Source organism: Miscanthus floridulus, chromosome 2 (assembly GCF_019320115.1).
Source record: "Miscanthus floridulus cultivar M001 chromosome 2, ASM1932011v1, whole genome shotgun sequence".
In the NCBI taxonomy this organism is placed as follows: Eukaryota; Viridiplantae; Streptophyta; class Magnoliopsida; order Poales; family Poaceae; genus Miscanthus; species Miscanthus floridulus.
In genome coordinates, this window is record NC_089581.1 from 143,921,680 (window position 1) to 143,941,031 (window position 19,352).

The 19,352-nt window shown below is 43.1% G+C and overlaps 3 protein-coding genes across 5 annotated transcripts; 1 reads left to right on the top strand and 2 right to left on the bottom strand.

Moving 5' to 3' along the window:
• Window positions 1–200: 200 nt before the first annotated feature.
• On the bottom strand, window positions 201–2,364 carry LOC136539950 (sugar transporter ERD6-like 16). 2 transcript variants are annotated; one of them, XR_010779787.1, is made up of 8 exons: window positions 2,029–2,364; window positions 1,437–1,499; window positions 1,149–1,238; window positions 998–1,057; window positions 829–894; window positions 633–698; window positions 476–526; window positions 201–391 (listed from the first exon to the last, which is right to left on the bottom strand). XR_010779787.1 is itself a non-coding variant. In XM_066531935.1 (6 exons), exons 1-6 carry the CDS (start codon window positions 2,155–2,157, stop codon window positions 633–635), a joined length of 474 nt encoding a protein of 157 aa, XP_066388032.1. In that variant the 5' UTR covers window positions 2,158–2,364; the 3' UTR covers window positions 400–632. The 2 variants fall into 2 exon arrangements, 1 of the variants encoding a protein (XP_066388032.1); XM_066531935.1 differs by lacking the exon at window positions 201–391 and having other exon boundaries at window positions 400–698.
• A 7,867-nt stretch (window positions 2,365–10,231) lies between these two features.
• On the bottom strand, window positions 10,232–12,153 carry LOC136539951 (pentatricopeptide repeat-containing protein At5g18950-like). Its single transcript, XM_066531936.1, has one exon. It carries the CDS (start codon window positions 12,111–12,113, stop codon window positions 10,440–10,442), a length of 1,674 nt encoding a protein of 557 aa, XP_066388033.1. The 5' UTR covers window positions 12,114–12,153; the 3' UTR covers window positions 10,232–10,439.
• Window positions 12,154–12,292: 139 nt separating this feature from the next.
• LOC136539952 (serine/arginine-rich SC35-like splicing factor SCL28) lies at window positions 12,293–17,680 on the top strand. 2 transcript variants are annotated; one of them, XR_010779788.1, is made up of 7 exons: window positions 12,293–12,567; window positions 13,629–13,706; window positions 14,484–14,648; window positions 14,764–14,831; window positions 14,918–14,957; window positions 16,577–16,846; window positions 17,055–17,190. XR_010779788.1 is itself a non-coding variant. In XM_066531937.1 (7 exons), exons 1-7 carry the CDS (start codon window positions 12,362–12,364, stop codon window positions 17,313–17,315), a joined length of 729 nt encoding a protein of 242 aa, XP_066388034.1. In that variant the 5' UTR covers window positions 12,293–12,361; the 3' UTR covers window positions 17,316–17,680. The 2 variants fall into 2 exon arrangements, 1 of the variants encoding a protein (XP_066388034.1); XM_066531937.1 differs by lacking the exon at window positions 16,577–16,846 and adding an exon at window positions 17,306–17,680 and having other exon boundaries at window positions 17,055–17,216.
• Window positions 17,681–19,352: the final 1,672 nt, after the last annotated feature.

The following is a 19,352-nucleotide window of genomic DNA, read 5'->3' on the forward strand; positions in this document are numbered from 1 at the left end:
TAAAATGAAGTAATAATCTTGGTATATTTGCAAACAAAATTTCAGTTGCTAGCCATTCTATTACGGGCCTCTGATAGCATCCTCACATTTGGGCCTACAATGTTTGTCTTGGGCTGAATTGGGATACTGCGAGCCCTGTCTGATAGCATCCTCACATTTTTAGTTTAGTTGACAAGAATCATTGGGTGATTGATGAATTTACTTCGTATGTCCTACTGACACTACCATTGTTTGAAGCAGTGAAAAAGCTGGGTTCTTTTCCCACCACAAACACATCCAAAAAGTCACATTTAATAGAACATTCAGCTAACGCAGAAGTGCCTTACCAGCCATCTCGGCGACTCTGGAATGAAGAAAAGCCCGGCTAGCAGGAGAACACAAGGCAATAAACCTGGACCAAAACTTTCACTCATTTCCATCCAGTTTGAATTCGAAGAATAATCATGTATCTAGCGTTGATGTGAACACAGCATACCAACAAGTACCAAATTGCGCCATGCAACCAGGGCTCCTATGATGTAGGTTGCTGAGCTTCCAGAACAGATCAAGAGCCGCACATGCAGCCAGTGGACCATATTAGCTGGTAAAACTATCATGCGCGTTACAAGACTCTTGAGCTCTAGTTTTCAAACCTAGTTTGACGTTGCGAGACCCCCACGGAGATTCTTTGGTGCTATTTCAGCTATGAATACAGGCACCTGCGGATCAAACACATGGTCAGAACACTAAAACATGATAGTTTTCAGGTCACAACATGATAATTTAGACAGAGAGCGACATAGAGTAAGCAATGTAGTACATAAGAATTAGTATTTAGGAGATGTTTACCACATAAGAAAGAACTCCAGTACTGAAACCCAGTAGGATTCTCCCAAAGTAGAGCATGATAGCGCTCTGTACATTCAGTATAAATCATGTTATGAAAACAGGAAGTGAGCTGGAACAGATAATTAATGATTAAGAACGTAAGAACGATAATTATCAACAATGAACAAACCTTGGCCAGATGTATAGAAAGCCAACCAAAGATACAAATAGTAGCTGATATCCGCATGGTCTAACACAAATCAAAACAGAGGATATAGTGTGAGGATGATCTTTAGTAAAACTAAGAAGATTCGCCTCAATTGACAGTGTAGTAATTTTACCATTTTTCGTCCAAGAAAATCAGCCAAGCGCCCACTAGTAACAGCACCAACCATTGCTCCGATTGTCAATATAGATCCAAACATGGCAAACTGCAGGTTAAAATATGTACAGTAAGACGATGTAAACTTTGGCCGTCAATATATTTTCCCATACAATGAAATTGAACATTTCAGCATGATAGAAGATTAGAAGTAGATCCAACAGTAGTTTCATAATATTATTATACTAAAGTGTGCACTGAAAGAACAATTTATTTATTTTCCAAAGATTATGATGGTGTCACGAACCTCGGAGATAGATAACCCGACTTCATCTACAATCCCTGACTGCGTGGGTGCAGAATAGCCGACCTGCAAACAAAATTGGCCGAGCAAATGAATCATGTGGGACATAAAAAAAATAAAAATAGCCGAGCAATAAAATATGAATCATGTTGCAACATCAGCACACACGTTCCACTGGAACGCAGATGTAGTACTTTATATGCGCATCATGTGCCAAGGACATGATAGGAAAATGAAATCTTGTCTTCTAGCTATTAAAAAACAGCACTAGATGGCTCTTTTGGTAAAACAAATGATTGGGGCCTTGGGCGCAGGTTTGATATGTTTATTTTTTTTGAGACATATGCGTGCATTACAGATTTACAGTAGTAAAACAAATGGTAACAACTAGCAAAAAGAAGGTACATACAGTGATAACTAAGAAAAGACCGTAATTACTGTATGTCATCAGTAATAATCACGTCCAGCATGTATAGTTAATATTCCACAGCGTCACATGGAACGCAAATGTGCATCAGAAACTCAGAACATGGAACGCAAATGAGGAAGGAACTCAGTTAAGGATCGGAGGTGGCGCGCGGCGGCGGGTTCTTACGCAGGTGCCGAACTCGAAGGAGCCGCAGACGGCGACGGCAGTGGAGAGAAGGACCATCCGCAGCGAGCCTGCGTCCGGGTCCGGCCGCCCCTCGCTGCCGCAGTCGGACGCCGCCGCCTCAGTGACCATCCGCAGCGACGGCTGTTGCTGCCCCGGATCTTAGACTCCTGGTCGTCCTCCTTGCAGTGGCGGAGAAGCGGCTCCGTCGTCGTGGCGGCCCCGCCGTCAGACCCGACCACCCCGGCGTCCACATCGTCCGCGGCCCGCACTATACCCATCGTTGTTCCTACCAACGTGAGATGAGGAGGCTGCCTGGCCAAGATGGAGATGGGGACACTCCGGGACAGACGCAGTGGCCTCCGCTCCGGCCTGGGCTGCTGATGAGTGGCCTGCGAGGCAGCGCGATGCGGTATTTATACAGCACACCGGCGTCCGGCGCGGGGGCGGGGGAACAGCAGGGAGGGGGAGGGGTGGCCCAGTGTGGGACAGAGGAGAAAATATCTCCGGCCCTTTTCGTCTCCGGTCATCAGACCGAATTTTTTAATTTTTTATTTTTAGTTTTTTTTAATTTCTCACTAATAAACTCCTAGAGAAAAAATTTTCGAATCTAGACCCTTAGCTCGGCATCATCCATGATAGCGCCGACCTTCTAGACTCGACGCAATTTGACAGGCAGCTCGGCGTGCCGAGCTCGACGCTAGGGCCGCACCCTATACGAGAGGCCCTGATGGTACATCGCACATACCGCTATGCTGCTGCTCTACCCTCTGCGCTATCTCTGCACTAGAACTTGTACCTGGACCACTCACTGCCACTGCATGCGTAGGGGAGGACATGAGCTGACAGGGGAAATGGCAATGCACCCCAGTCTGCACCTGCTGCGTGCCATACGCCCATGCTGCGTGCCATGGAAATAAAATTGGATGGGGCCGCCAGCTCGTCGCGCCCACGAGATCGAATCTTTGACCGACCTCGTTCCGGCGCTCGTGTGCTCGCCCCAAGCGGTGCAGGCCCCACCCACCTCCGCCTCGGCACGACGAGACGATGGTACAGCCCTATGCGGCCACCGTCGTACTCCTACAGTCCTACAGCCACTACGGTAGGGCCACAGCTCCCTGCTGCGCGGCACGCCGATCACTGATCATCCCGAGCGAAAGGCGCGCATGATCATCACCCTAGATGGAAGTGAAGCCTAATACTAGGTGTCTAGGGGCTAGGGCTAATCGGATCAGCAACAGCACCCAGCCTGTTCGCCGTGGCTTATCGTAAACGATCGTAAATTTTTAGTCGAAACAATATTTTTCTCTCATACAAACCAACCAGCAGTACTTATTCACAAACTAGCAACGATACGAATCAGTCAACCGAAGACATGACCTACCTTCATGTGTGCATGGGCAACTGCATGGGCTAGGGCTCGTCGGGCAGCGTCATGTGTCAAATCACGTCCAACATTCCTGACCATACATGTACGTATATAGGAGTAGGCGTGAGCTGCAGCTCATGCAACGCACAGTAATACGTACAGTAAATTTTACTAATGCTGCGCCTGCGTTTGCAATTGCTAATATTAAGGCAGGTGAGTGTGCGTGTCGCAAAAAAGAATAATTAAATATTATTAAATTAATAATAAAATATATTTATGATAAATATATTAAGAGATACTACTGCTCCGTTTGGTTAGGGGGGATTTTATGAATCTAAAAAATTCTCATAATTTTAAAATCTCATTGAAACAGCTACTCCTCCTAGATGGCTAGGTTCTATTGGATTTTAATATGCATATGCAGAATTAATATATAATAATAGTACAGTACTTCCTTCGTCCCTAAATATCTATTGTTTACGCTTTTTGAGAAATAATTTTGACTAAATATATATTAAAAATATATATTTGAAAGATCTATAGTACATAATTAGTATTATTGGAAAGATCTTTGAAACTAGTTTTTAATAAATTTATTTGGAGATACAAATGTTGCACGTATTTTCTATAAATCGAGTCAAATTTGTGGCACGTACACCAACGGCGACAGATATAAAGAGACGGAAGGAGTACTCCGTATCTTTCATAGTAAGGGAATGTTTGGATCTAATGACTAAAGTTTAGGATGTGTCAAATGGGGGTGTCGTATGGAGTGTTTGAATACTAATAAAAAATTATAAAATCCGTCAGTAATCCACGAGACGAATTTATTAAGCCTAATTAATCCGTCATTAGTACATATATATTGTAGCACCATGTTATCAAATCATGTGCTGATTAGGCTTAAAAAATTCGTCTGGCAAAACCGTCTCAATATTTAGTTTTATAATTAGTCTAGATGTGACAGCGACCAACAATACTTAGGCCCTGTTTAGATCCCACCTAAAATTCAAAATTTTTCAAGATTCTCCGTCACATCAAATCTTACGGTACATGCATGGAGCATTAAATGTAGGTAAAAAGAATAACTAATTGCACAGTTTGCCCGTAATTGACAAGACGAATCTTTTAAGCCTAAATAGTTCATAATTAAACAATTTTTGTCACGTACAAACAAAAGTGCTACAGTAGCTAAAAGTTAAAAATTTTCGCATTAAATCTAATCGGAGCAGCTGTTGTATGCATGTACTCATTGCACACCATGTGATGTGACACCTGACGATCAATGCATGTACGTAGGGCTAGGGCTAGGGCTAGGCCGCAAGGGCTTAGGGCTAACCGGAGCAGCAGCAGCGTAGCGGTATGTGCGTTGTCCGCCTCTCGTGTAGGGCGCCACGACCATATCGTTGCCTATAGGGTGAGTCGCGAGCTCGGTGCCACCGTCTACGACGCCAAGCTGTCTGTCAAATTAGCGCCACGTCAGCGTCGAGCCTAGGAGCATGACGTTAGCAACGCTGACATCGAGACGTGTTAGCTCGGCGTCAGCATCGATGGCGCCGAGCTAAGAATTCAGATTCTAAAATCTTTCCTGCAGAAGTCTATTTATAAAAAACTTTCAAAAAAAAGCTAAAAAGTAAAAAAAATCGAGTAATCGGATCAGAAAAGATCAAGAACGGCGTTTTGTCTCGTCTGTCGTCTGATCACGCGATAAGTTTAACAATTTGGGAGATCAAAGGTTAGGAACGGCAAGGACGATCCTGCCTGTTTATATAATGTATGTACACATGTAACTAATTAGGGGTGGTTGGTTTCTCCTCCTAAGCTTTAGTCGTTGTCCCATCGGATGTTTGACACATGCATTGAGTATTAAATATAAACTAATTGCGAAACTAATTGCATAGCTTGCAACTAATTTACGAGACAAATATTTTAAGCCTAATTAATACATGATTTGACAACGTATTACTACAGTAAACATGTGCTAACGGTGGATTAATTAGGCTTAATGAATTCGTCTCGTTGGAGTAGTGACAGATTCTGTAATTTATTTTTTTTTATTAGTATTCGAACACTCCATGTGACAACCTCACGTGACACCTAAATTTTAGTCACCGGATCCGAACACCCCCTTAATCTGCATGGTTGGTGACAGCTAGCCCGACGCCACCACCAGATGATTAAAAGGCAGGTTAAATTTTGTGAACAACCCATGACGATAAAATCGCATATTCTCATCTCATCTGTATCGAATATAATCTGCCAGCTACCGCGTTCTTCCCCCAGCTACGAAAATACACGTAATTTTTCCAGATTCAAGCTTTACTTTCAATCTCATCTGACCAAATTAATCACAGTCGGCTGCTACTGCTGCATGGGGTCGCTCGATCGCTGGAACGAACAAGAGACAGAGGTTGAAGAACAGTGCAACCTGATCTGGCGCCACTAGTTAGATACTTATTAGATTGATTCATCCAGTACTGTATGTAGCTTTTATTCACCGCCTGAAAAAAAAAAGAAAAATACAGACGCCCGAAGAATAGCTACTGTACTTGATTGATATCCCTGTCACCGGAAGCATCTCTACTAGTGTCAGCCTCGATCAGTCAGAGGAGCTCCCATCAGTCAGTCAGCTGCAGTGGCGGATCCAAAGGGGGGCTGGGGGTCTAATGTCTTGATTTCAAGCCTAATCACTGTAGCAAAAGCTTGATTTCACCATTAAATCTTCATGTAAATCAACATCTCCATTGTTTTAGCCCCCTTATCCCGCATCGTGCATCCGCCACTGGTCAGCTACGTGGAGAGAATAAATGCAAAATTCTCTCTTTGGAGCCGTGACCGTGGCGAGTGATACCGCCTTGTGACAGCGCCTCACCGGCCTGTTCGCTTGTTGGTTTCAGCCAGCCCAAACCAGCTAGCCAACAGTATTTTTCTCTCACAACAAACCAGCATCAGCCAGTCCAAACCAGCCCAGAAACCAACCAGCGAACAGGCCGCACACCGATAGATGACAGCACATACGGATCGACGCATGATCATCACATGGCAAATTGGCCGCCAAAAAACACTGCAGCGACCAAGTCCTCCACAAGCTAAGAGAGAGCCTGCACGGCCACCGAGTCTAATGATCCATGTTCCTGCTCGCTCTCTAGTATATTCTAGTTTAGAGTAGGAAGTATATAGAGGGTGTATTTTATATACTCACGAGAGGAGTTACTCCCATAATTAATAAATCACGTTGTGTATATGTACATACTACTCATTTATCAGTTTGATTATGTTGACGTACTAATATTAAGATACTCCAGATCTTTACTATGTGAAAAAAATTCAAAAGAGCACATATTTTTTAATATATTATATAATACTATGATAGTAGCATATAAAATAAGTATAACCATATACTCTAAGTATACATACATACTTGTCATACATAATACACTAGATGGTTTAGTATGATGATATACTCCATCTACATACACTTCATCGGACCATATGTGCCCTGAGCTTAGAGATATACACATGGAAATAACTGCTCCCTGAGAGTAGAAAATAATTTCCATATATATATATATATATATATAGAACTAGCTACAAAATAAATTATATTGTAGCCAGACCCAACATGCACGTCGCGACCTGACCGGGGGCACCAGATCCACCCGACACATGCAGCTCCTGTATTTACAGCATCGTATTTATAGCCGAAGTCAATTGATAGACTCAACCGAGCAAACATCGCACTACCATTCGAAATCTTCAATTACTTCTTTTTTTTCGTGCAGAAGAAACATCGCAACCGGACCCGGCCTCCTGATTCTGCCGCCGCCGACGGGCATGCCTCGAGCGATGCTGCGTTTGTGTGTGTGTCCCCAGTTACTAGGATCGACCGAATTCACCATCCACAGTTCCACGTCGCTGTGACCACGAGCTGCTGTTCCAGCTGCCGACATCCCATTCTCACGCAGGGATGACAGAAGAAAGATGGCTGAACCAAAGGTGGAGGTCCGGAGGTTGGAGAAGGATGCACAAATGAGTGCTTTGCGCCACGCGCTGCCATTGCCCTCGCCGCTACGGCTGATTTGTATGGCTGTTTTGTTGTAAGAGAAAAACACTGTTTCTATGGCTGAAAAATAGGGCTGATTCTAGCCGATAAGCTCAAGTGAACAGAGCGGTCCGACGTTGGAGATTTGGAGAGATTCTTGCTCATTGCACATTGTGTGTGGCACTTTGCTATACCGCATTACCGCGTTGACGCGTTGTTGTTCTGCCGCATATGGTTGCAATAGTCAAGCTATCATCAATGCATGTTGTCGTCCTGCAATATACAACCTGTTCGTTTCGGCTAAATTGGCTTATAAGCCATGACTGAAAGTACTGCTGACTGGTTTGATGTGAAAAAAAAATACTATTTAAGCCGTGGATTATAAGCCAGATATGAGTGAATAAGCCGAAACGAGATAATCGTGTTGCATCGTCAGTGGTTGCAGGTGAACAATGTGTAGCAATAGTAGTTGCTATAAGTGACTTGCTTAGTGTAGCAGCACCTGGTGGTTGTGGTGAACTAAATTTCATTTGTGTTAACTATATGTGCTACTGAACGTCATGTTTAACTTTGTCGCACAATGAACCAAGTTCAATAACATGTATACGAACGATGTGGTATTGTACTACGTGTCAACCATTTTCCCAATGTGACATCCTGTGTTTTATTTGTGATAACGAACGATGTATAAGCTGCGTACCACTTTGTTGGGCGTCAGACTGGAACAGATCCTGACATGAGATCACCCATAACAGTTGTCAGTTAATGGTAAATATGAAGCCAAATCTTCTTCATGATGAAATGTTTTGAGTATCAAAAACTGAGATCACCCTATTAAAGTGGAAACCAGTAGAAACTGGCGAGGCAAGCGTCCCTTGCACGAGTTCTGAGTTCTGACAATATGAAATGTCCCTCAAAGTATTACTCATACATCATATATCATCAAAGTTTTGCTAGGCGCTAGGCGATGACCCTTAGCCTAACGACTAGTCCAGCCTAGGCTAGCCTAGGTGATGCTATGCGTTTTTCTAAACGTTTTGCCAATTTATATTTATATATCAATATATAATAAATACATTTATAGCATAAATCATGAATAATTTAGATAAAAAATAGGGAAGGACCCGTAGACATACCTTAGGTCCTTTGTCCTTAGTTGCAGTCGATACACTACTGATCACTGAATTTCCTGCAGCACTGCTGCAATAGAAGTGGACAACACTTTTAGATGCAATTGAGCATCAATACAAGTGATACAAAAAATAGGAAATAGCAAGTTAGGTACTTATCTGAGGTCTGAGCCTTCTCCCATCCATTATCAGCATTTCAGCAGCATAGGATAGCCTTTTGAAATCACAAACATGAAGGGACAGCAGGCAGCAACACAGAATATAAAATGGATAGTAGACTAGCAGTACATTACATCACATGATTGATGATTCTCAGTTCTCACAACACAAAGCACAAGCACACAGCAGGAGTTCTAAGTTCATAAGTTAAAGATACATGGATGCATAATAAAATCTAAAACATGACATGAAGCTGTCTCACACTTCTTCAGTAGGGATCAACAAGAACCCCATACTCCCATCCCACATCATCTGAATTCATTCTCAAGACAGTTGCTCCCTCTGTTCCACTTGCAGTTTCAGATTGACCCTCTGTTCCCGTCATCTGAGTTCAAGCCATCAATCAACAAATTACAAACATATACATACAATCGCCAATCAGTCAACAAATTCATATGTGTGCAGATGCAGTCAACAATTTCACAGATTCATCATAGTAGATACATGGAATCATTCAACAATTTCAGATTTCAGAAACAGAGGAGAGGAGAGCAGGAAAAAGGAACAACTGCAGGGAAAGAAAATAGAGGAGACCGGCTGTATATGTTTGCAAACAGACAAAGCAGGGGAAGGAAACAGAGGAGCAGGGGAGGACATACAGACCTTGGGAGGAGACCGGCGGGGAGGAGCTTCTGGCGACGAAGACGAAGAGACCGGCGAGGAGGAGCACGACCCGTGGGGACGAGCTCGTCGAGGAGGAAGGAGACCGGCGGGGAGCAGCGTCGCCGACAGGTCTTGCCAGGCGGGGAGGAGGCTCGCCGGCGGGATCTGCTTCCAGGCGAGCAGCGCAGCCGGCGGGACCTGCTTCTCGATGGGGAGGAGCACGACCCGCGGGGATGAGCTCGTCGAGGAGGAAGGAGACCGACGGGGAGCAGCGTCGCCGGCGGGTCTTGCCAGGTGGGGAGGAGGCTCGCCGGCGGGATCTGCTTCCAGGCGAGCAGCGCAGCCGGCGGGACCTGCTTCCCGACGGAGGTCAAGGTCGAGGCGAGTACGACTTTCTCTCCCCTTCTCCCCCTTATCCTTCTCCAGCGCAGCAGCGCGCGGCTTTTTCCCGTGCCTGGAGCTCTGCGCGCGCGCGCTCGCCCGCGGAGCCATTCTTTCGCGCGCAATGGCCCGCGTCACCCGCCTAGCTCGATTCCACGCCGCCTAGGGCTCCTGGGCGCCGCCGAGCTCCGCCTAGTCGCTCCGCCCGCCTAGAGGGGCGATTACCCCCCTACTCCAGACGTCAGGCCATAGCCTAGCGACTAGGCGCGCCTAGGCGAGACGTAATCGTCGATTTTCAAAACTTTGTATATCATATATTACAGTAAAATGAAACTCTGAGCCTTGCGCATTATTCTCGTTCTGAATGATAGTACAAGTTGACAACTATTTTGATTCTTCACGAAAATTCTACACCGACCTACAGGAGCCACAGCACATTGACAAGCTCTACAACAAGTGCAAACTGCTAGAGCAAAGAGTAGATTACAAACCAGCAATGACATTAAAATTTTCTGATCTCACTTTCAAAAAAAAAAAAGTTCCGATCCCCAGAATCTTCTGCCGAAGGCATTTGGGTGCTCCAAGACAGCACCAGAAAAACAACAACGTCTTTGCTGATCGCATGTCTTGGGAGGCACAAGGAAACATTATATCATTGCTACTAGTGTTTCTACTGGTTGCTAACCAAAATGTTATCCAGTTGGTGGGAGTAAGATACATTGCCTGTACATAGCTTATCGACAAGTATGGTGCAAGCAAATCTGCCTAGTTCAAATCCAACCTTGAACATTATATTCAGGACCAGCAACGCATCGTCCAATCGCCCAGAGGTGCTCAATGACTCCACCAAACAATCAAATGTCTGTTTTCGAGGTTTTATGTTGTCCTTCAACATACCTGCCAACCATGCCATGCCCTCATCAGATCGATTGATCTTACAAAAGCCATTAATGATGCAATCATTGCTCAACACCAGTGGCTCCAAGCCCTTAGCCCGCATCAAGTTGATCAGGTCTACTGCAGCATGCACCCGTCCGTTCTCACACATGGCACCTATCAGAGGACTGAAAGTTGACACCGTTGGCTCCAAACCAGATGATAGCAACCACTCATACATCTGTATCGCCGAGTCCAACTTCCCAACCTTGCATAAGCCCCGGATCAATGTGTCATAAGTGATCACATCATGCTTAATTCCCTTAACTGACATTTCCTCAAACACCTCGAGTGCGTCATACACCCTTCCATGAACACAAAATCCTTTGATCAGAATGTTACAGCTAACAGTAGTCTGCTTGAACCCCTTCGCAAGCATTTCATCATATACCTTGCGGGCCTTCTCAAGATCACCAACTCTGCAATAGTAAGTGACTAGGGAGCAGTAAGCATACTCATTGGGCTTGATGCCCCTGTCCACCATCTCATCCCACATCTGCTGTGCGTCTCCAATGAGCCGCATTTCGCATAATCCATGGATCACCGTGCAATATGTAATTCGGTCAATTTGATAGCCCCGCTGCTTGATCTCTCTGAACACACGCAGAGCCTCTCCACCCATTCTCCGCCTGAAGAGCCCGTGTATGACCCGCTGGTAGATCACCTCGTCCGGGGTGCACCCGGTGGAAATCATGAGGTGCAGCGTGTCGGAGACCTTGCCGAAGTTGCCGTCGGCTGCGAAGGCACCGATGAGGTCAGCAGCGGCCTTGGCCGACGGAGGGGACCCACGGCGCGCGGCGTCGCGGAGGAGGCCGAGGCCGTCGAGGGGGCGGCCCTCGGCGGCGTAGGCCCGTGTGAGGAGGCCGACGGTAGTGGCATTGCCGGGGAATTCTGGCGAGGAGGAGAAGGCGGAGAAGAGGCGGAAGACGAGGTCCGGGCGGCCGGCGCCGAGTGCGGAACGGGACGCGACATTGAAGGCGTGGAGGGAAAGGTGGATGCCGAGGTGGGAGGTGAGGAGCTCGGCAACGTCTGCGGCGAGGTGCGGTGGGAGGCGGAGGAGGAACTTGCCGACCCCGGGCAGCGGAGGGTAGACGTTCGCCGGGGCGGTGTCAGGGGCAGGGGCGGGGCCGGGGAGGTGTGGAGACAGAGAGCGTAGGAAGCGGAGCGATGGAGCCACGGCCGGAAGAAGGCGGGAGAGCGTGAGGCGAGCAAAGTCTGGGTGGAGGAGGACGGCGCGAGGGACCAAGGAGAGGAGGCAGGATTGAAACCGCGGGCGCGGCGTGCGGAGGGCGGCGGCCGCGGCGAGGTCAGCCGCGTTGGAGATCGTGGATGGAGTCAGAGCGCTGGCGGGATCAGATGCGGTGGCGGAGCAGAGGCGCCTGGCGAAAAGGAGCCGAGGCGGGGGCATGGCGGTGCCGGCGGCGGCGGCGGCGGCTACACAAGAGGCGGGTCAGTGAGAAATTCTCAGTGAGCAGCGGTGCGCGCACAGATTTGGTTGTGGCCTCGTGGGCCGTATGCAAAATGGCCCATCTTAGTTAATAGAGCCTTTTACGAGGACGACTTGCGTCACAAAACACCCGAGCCAAACCCCGGAAAACCCTAGCAAGACCGGCTGTACCTCTCAGGCGCGGCGCCGTGCGGCATCCCCGACGAACGATGGCCGGATATCGCAGCCGGAGTCCGAGCCGGAGCTACAGCCCGCGGCGGCGGTACAGCCGGAGCCCTCCTAGGCGCAAGCGCTACGACGACCCCCGCGACCTCTACCGCTGGGCCGGGGCCGGCGGACGCGGGGACCGACGTGGTTACGGTCGGCCGTCGGCGCAGTCCGGTCTCCTCATCCGCAACATCTCCCTCACAGCCAGGTGAATTATCGTTGTATACCCCATATATGTGCCTGTAGTTCTGGCTCGTATGACCTACGGTTGGCGGACGTGGCGCCATCTGGTTTGGTCAATGTCTGAAGCCGGTTAATTCTGTGAAATTTTCTGGCTGCTACATGCAAATTCATCTTGTCGACTCGATTGTATTATCAATCCTAGTTTTAGGATTAATTAATTATTGACTTTGCCCATCGGCCTCTAATGTGTTATTTGATGGTTGTTAAAGGCTATGCACGAAACAAAAGCAAATATAGCAGTTTGTTTTCAACATTTGATATTTGCAAGTGTAGCTGTGTTTCAATTTTTCGCATGGTGATGAATTGTTTGGTGGTTTGCATGCTAACAAATGTTTGAATATAAAATGCGCCGCAATGGGCTGTTTAACGATTGATGTTTACCGGAAGATATGTGCATGAATAACTGATGGAACTGTTTATCAGAATTTCCTAGGAAAAAGATAAATCCATCTGTCGTCACAAACTCATTGGGTTTTGGAAGCCATTCACTAAATGGGCTGATGGTGTGCATCCTTAGTCTTCTCAAAGCAGCTTTGTATATCATGACACTCCTTTATAGACTGGATCAATCATGTTTAAGCCATTGTCTAGTCTTTGACAAGCCTAGAGTCAGTTTGGGTTTCTATTCAATGTCTTGGTTGGAGAGTTTGCCAATCACTTTAGATGAAAATATATGAATTGTTTGTCTAGGAAGTTGTGGTCATGGTTATTTGTACTCAAGGAGCACTGGCTCTTTCACATCACATAATCCAATCCAATCCTCTCATGTCAGATAAAATTTTGGGTGTTTGTGCATCTTACTTACAGCTTGATGAACTTTTTTTAACCTTGCAAATGGTTCCATCCTTTTGCAACTGCCAATAAAATGTTATAGTACGACATAAGCTGCTGCAAAGTAATCAGTATGATATACCTATGTTCTGTACTATTGTGAATTTGTGATGCAGTCTGCCTTTTGCGCCCTTGCATGGCTTTACAATGTCGTTAACTGATTTTGTTCTGTTATTGGATTTTCATCTTCTGCAGGCCAGAAGATATTCGTGTTCCATTTGAGCAATTCGGCCCTATAAAGGACATTTACCTACCGAGGAATTTCCACACCAGGTAATAATTGCTTTTTAAAGTTTCTTTGCCTTTCTTATGTCAAACTTGAGTTCAACCTCATGCCAGCCTGTTCATTAAGGGCTTAAGGCATATACTCCCTCCAGTCAAAAGTAAGTGGCCTTTGGATTATGTGCAAATCAACAATTTCAACTTCGATTAGATATTACTTTATGAATTGCTTTATATTTCTTGGGTTTGAATATTTAAAAATTATATGGGTAGATTTGTCTTGAAAAGTAGTTCCATAACAGTGTACTTGTTATAATTTACAAGCATTGAAATGTGTTTTGGGAATTATGTTGTTGTCCAAAACGACACTTATTTGTGACCGCTGACCGGAGGGAGTATGTGCATAGCAGGCAAAGTTTTTTCAACAATGAAAAAGTATTTAGATGAATTAACTTGCACACCAATAATTAGGAGACTGATACACTGTTGTTTGAGTGGTCATCTCCGGTGTTCATTCCAAGACATTATATTAGTTTAACCCATTTGGACGTATGTGATAATGTAATAGAAATGTCAAATGGACTGAAATTCTCTCATTAAAAAATTCTGGTTCTTTTGGCAACGAAAGAAAATCCTGTTTAATATCATGGCAAGTTTTTGTTGTATATGTTCCCTGTTTTTGATAAATAGTTCTTAAGTGTATTTACTGTTTCTTTATTAAATAGGGATTGGAATGAACAGCCAACTGTTGGAACAACAGAGCATATTTGTCGAATGACAATGACTTTTTTCCTTCTTAATCCTTGGTTGAATTTGTCAATTTTACAGGGAACTTCGTGGTTTTGGATTTGTCAAATTCCGCTACCCTGAGGATGCTGCAGTTGCCAAGCAAGAGATGAATCATCAAGTCATCGGTGGTCGAGAAATTTCAATAGTTTATGCTGAGGAGAATCGAAAAACGCCACAAGAAATGCGCATGAGAACAAGGACGAGGTTCATTATTTGTTCCTTCCTTTGCTATGTGCTCTCGGTTGCCCTTAGCAACACCATAGTAAACTTATAACTTGAAGTAATGAAAAGAAATAAATCCGTGCTTTCGTTGATGTAGTGGTAGGTACATGGAGGGAAGATACACAAGACGATCACTATCAAGATCTCCAAGGTCTCGTTCCCACTGTAAGTGAAGCGATTTATAAAAATTAAATGTTTTAGTCTTTCGTTTCATTGTAAAATAGTAAACACAATCACTTTCTTGGCAACAGCTTATTCGCCTTCGCCTTCTCCAGTTAGGCGTGACTTCAGGTTTGAACTCAATTTATTTCAAATCGACTGGTATCTTGAATTGTTGATTGTTCTTCAATCCTATAGGTCCTTTGAAAGCCTCTGCTATTTTGGCTTTTTAGGAGCAAGTTGCATTTCTTTCCCAGTTTGTATGGATACACATTTTATCATGATCTAACCATTAGGATGTGCCAAAGTGGTTACATTGTTCCAAGTATTCTGTTTTAATTTGTCACGAACAATATTTTCATAACATGGTAATTTTAGAACACATTGCTGTTATTTAAATTAGCAATCAAAGTTGCATACTGGTGATTGTGTCAATGTTCAAAATATTACATATGTTGGAACCAAGGGTGAATATTATAATATATTCACAGTATATTTATTACTTGTTTGTACCCCTTTTATGATTTAAATATAATGATCCCTCTATCCCTAAATAAATCAACCTCTAGAGTTGTCTTAAATCAAACTTTTGTAAGCTTGACCAGCTTAATAGGAAATAATATCAACATGTAAGACACCAAATAAGTAGACTATAAAAGTATATTATGTGGTATATCTAAAAAATGATACTAATTTTGTGTCATTAATATTGGTATTTTTTCTATAAAATTCGGTTGAACGATGATATATGTGATAGATTAGGGGTAGCACCAATTGAAGAAAAGCTTGTCCAACACCGGTTGAGATGGTTTGGACATGTCTAACGGAGACCTCCAGAGGCACCGGTGCGTAGTGGAATCCTAAGCCAGGATAGTAACGTGAAGAGAGGCAGAGGAAGACCGAAGTTGACTTGGGTAGATGCAATAAAAGGAGACTTGAAAGGATAGAATATACCCAAAAACTTAGCCTTAGATAGGAGTGCTTGAAAAACAGTTATTCACGTGCCTGAACCTTGATTGCTTCTGCTGGGTTTCAACTCTAGCCTACCCCAACTTGTTTGGGACTTAAAGGCTTTGTTGTTGTTCTATAAAATTCGGTCAAATTTACAAAAAAATGACTTAGGACAGCTCTAGAAGTTGGTTTATTTGGGGACAGAGGTACTAGGTAACTAACTGTCAAATGGATTTGTTTGTCCCATTCCTGTCATCAATATAAATGAGGATTAAGCTTCTATTCTCATCAAATAAATTGGTACTTCAGTTCCTCGTTAAGTTTTGTCGAGTCCTCCAAATATATATCATTGTTTGATTACTAAAATCTTAATCTCCTTTCTTGTTGTGTGGTTTTTTTTTCAATATTATATCCTTAGACGTACTTACAAAGAAGTGACTTTCAAGACTGAGAATGATTGTGTTGCTCATCCAGATTGGGAATTCCATTATAGCAACTGCTCCCTCCAATCCAAATTATAAGACTTTTTGGCTTTTTTAGACTGTGTATATCTAAGTGCATATAGCAGAAATTATGTATCTAGAAATGCCAAAACGTCTTATAATTTGGAATGGAGGGAGTAATAAATAGCTCTAATTAACAAGTCAATGACTAAAGGAGCTTTCTTATATCTATAATTGGATGTGCATGACAGCAATATGGTTTTGTTAGATTTGTTGGTAAATGTTGATATGTGTTCTTTAAATAAGGCTTTGAATTTTGCTCTGAATTGTGTTGCTTTGGTTATGTCTATTATCCAGTCAACAAAGAATATAGAGTGTCTAAAAGATCAAAAGGCAACCATGATGTTGAAGAATAAAGGCCAAAGTGAAAGTACCATGACCTCCAGGGTTGGAGCATGTGAAAGGCATTTCTGTTAAAGATAAAGTGGTACTGTCAGCCAGAGTTTAATGATAATCTTGGCTAAGAAACCTGAGGGAAAGAGTATTTTGAAGTTGAGCCAGCACCTTAATGCATTGCACAATTCCATGTTTGGATCAAAGTGGGTAGCTTTTATTGATATGGGGCAGGTAAAAAATGATATCTTGCTTTATATTTCAAGTTGTCTTTGGGATAAGAGTGGTACTTTACTGCTAGGTACTGTAAATAAGTGTTCAGTTATACAAAATGCAGTTTGTTAATGGTCTACTACTCTTACTTTTTTTCCTATACTTGCCAGCTATATTGTGTTGCTCCTTGTCTTTTGCATACTCAGGAATTTAAACCAACTTTTTGCAGGGGCAGGGGACGCCGGGATGATTATTCCCCTGAGTACTCACACTCTTCACGCCCTCGGGACAACAGGCGCTACAGGTCAGATAGTCGCTCTCCAAGCCTAGATGACCTCAAACCTCAGGCGAGAGCAGTGAATAATGGACATGGTCCAGCAGCTGTATCCAGGTCTATATCCCAGCCCTAAAGGTTTCCCTTTTTATTTGCTGTGTACATTCTATGCAATGATTCCATATTTACGAGATGATGTTTCTCAGTCCCAGATGATATGATGCCATTATGGATGACCTGAATGGAGTTCGGAGGCTGGAGACTGCAGACTATCGTTTCGTCAATCTTCTCTAAGAGATGAGTAGGGTTGTAGTAAACAGATGCTTGTAATTGTATTACAGGTGATGGTTTCGGTTTTGAGGCACGCTGTTGCTTTTGTGATGCTGCTGTAATGCTTTACCAACCGATGATACCATTGTGGAATTTTGCGTGTTTGTTTTTGGCTTAATATTACCTATATATCATCTTTTCGGCAAGCACATGTTAACCCTTGTTAACGTAAAATGTCCTATCATTGAGTTCCAGATAATGTCATTGCGGTGTTATGAAGTAATCTTGATGACATCTTTGGCTGAGAAGAATTTGAGTGGACGTATTAACATTTTAGTGTTACTTACGTTACAGTTAGAAAATTTTATTGAAAATGTGTGCTAGGTGAGATGCGCTGGCGGAACTCGGTTTTGTGAACGCTTGACCTTCATGTGTCCTTTAATAATTTTACTATATATATACTAGTATAAACATGTTCGTATGGTGTAATGGAACATACATTGCAACACCGTTGTTATCTCATTGACCCGTGGATCGAAATTTATACGAGGAATGTTTTAATACATCTTAGAATTAGACTGTATTATTGATGGGCGTATGTTCTAAATTCTACCATTGGGAGCATGAATGTGCATGATTATGACAACAGAACCTTTCACTCTTAATATTATTATTATATTATTGGTACATAGATATGGATTAACAGAGATACCCCTCCGTCCCTAAATATTTGCCGTCACGATTTGCGTGCTAACAACTTTGACTCGATTTATAAAAAATACGTGTAATATTTCTATCTCAAAATAAATTTATTAAAAAACTAGATTCAAATATCTATCCAATAGTACTAATTATGTATCATAAATATTAATATTTTTTTAATATATATTTAGTTAAAGTTGTTTCTCGAGAAGCGAAAACGACAGACATTTAGGGACGGAGAGAGTATTCATCAATAAATTTGTAGTGTGGAATATATTAATCCATGTGGAAGAGTTTCATCTCCATAAAACTCTCTACTTTCATGAAACTTTTATCATCTTTTTCTTCGTAAATATGATGCCATGTCAGCATATTTAGGCCCCGTTTGGTAGAGCTACCATGGCTATGTGAGAGAAGAGAGAAATAACTCCTATAAACAGTGCATGAACTAGAGCCGGTAAGAGCTCTACCAAAAGGGGCCAATGTCTATGAAACTCTACGAAACACCTTAATGCTCATAAAACTCCATAGAGATACTTTATCATCTTATTTCTCAGAAGTTAATAATTAGTATAGGCATGAGAAATATGTTATTTCACCAAATTCATATAATAAAGAGTAAAGTGCACCAGCGATCCCTAAACTTGTACCGCAATGTCATCCTGGTCCCTAAGCTCGTAAATCGACCGTTTAGGTCTTCAAACTTGTTCATCTGTGTCATCTCGGTCCCTAAACTTGTTCGGCTGTGTCATCCCGGTCCCTAAACTTACAAATCAACTGTTTAGGTCCTCAAACTTATTCAGTTGTGTCATCCCGGTCCGTAAACTTGGTTTTGAGCCCTATCTGGGTCAAAACAGGGTGATCTAAAAACTTTATATCAAAAAATAATTCATAACTTTTTCATATGAACTTGAATGAAGACAAACTTTATATCAAAATTGAAGCCCTCGACGCGATCTACGACTTTGTAGTTGAAATTTTTTTGAATTAAAACTGTTTAGAGTCCCAAAATATTATTGTATGTTTATAGATTTTAAAATTTGAAATTTGAAATTAAATTTTGGGACACTAAATAACTTCAAACAAAAACTTTTCAACTATATAACTTTTATATAGACCATATCAATATCCAAGATTATTTGATAATTTTAAATTTTAAATTTCAAGATCCTATAACTTTCATATAGACCATATCAATATCCAAGATTATTTGATAATTTTAAATTTTAAATTTTAATATCCAAGATTGTTGTATAACACTATGGCTAGAGCTAGAAGAAG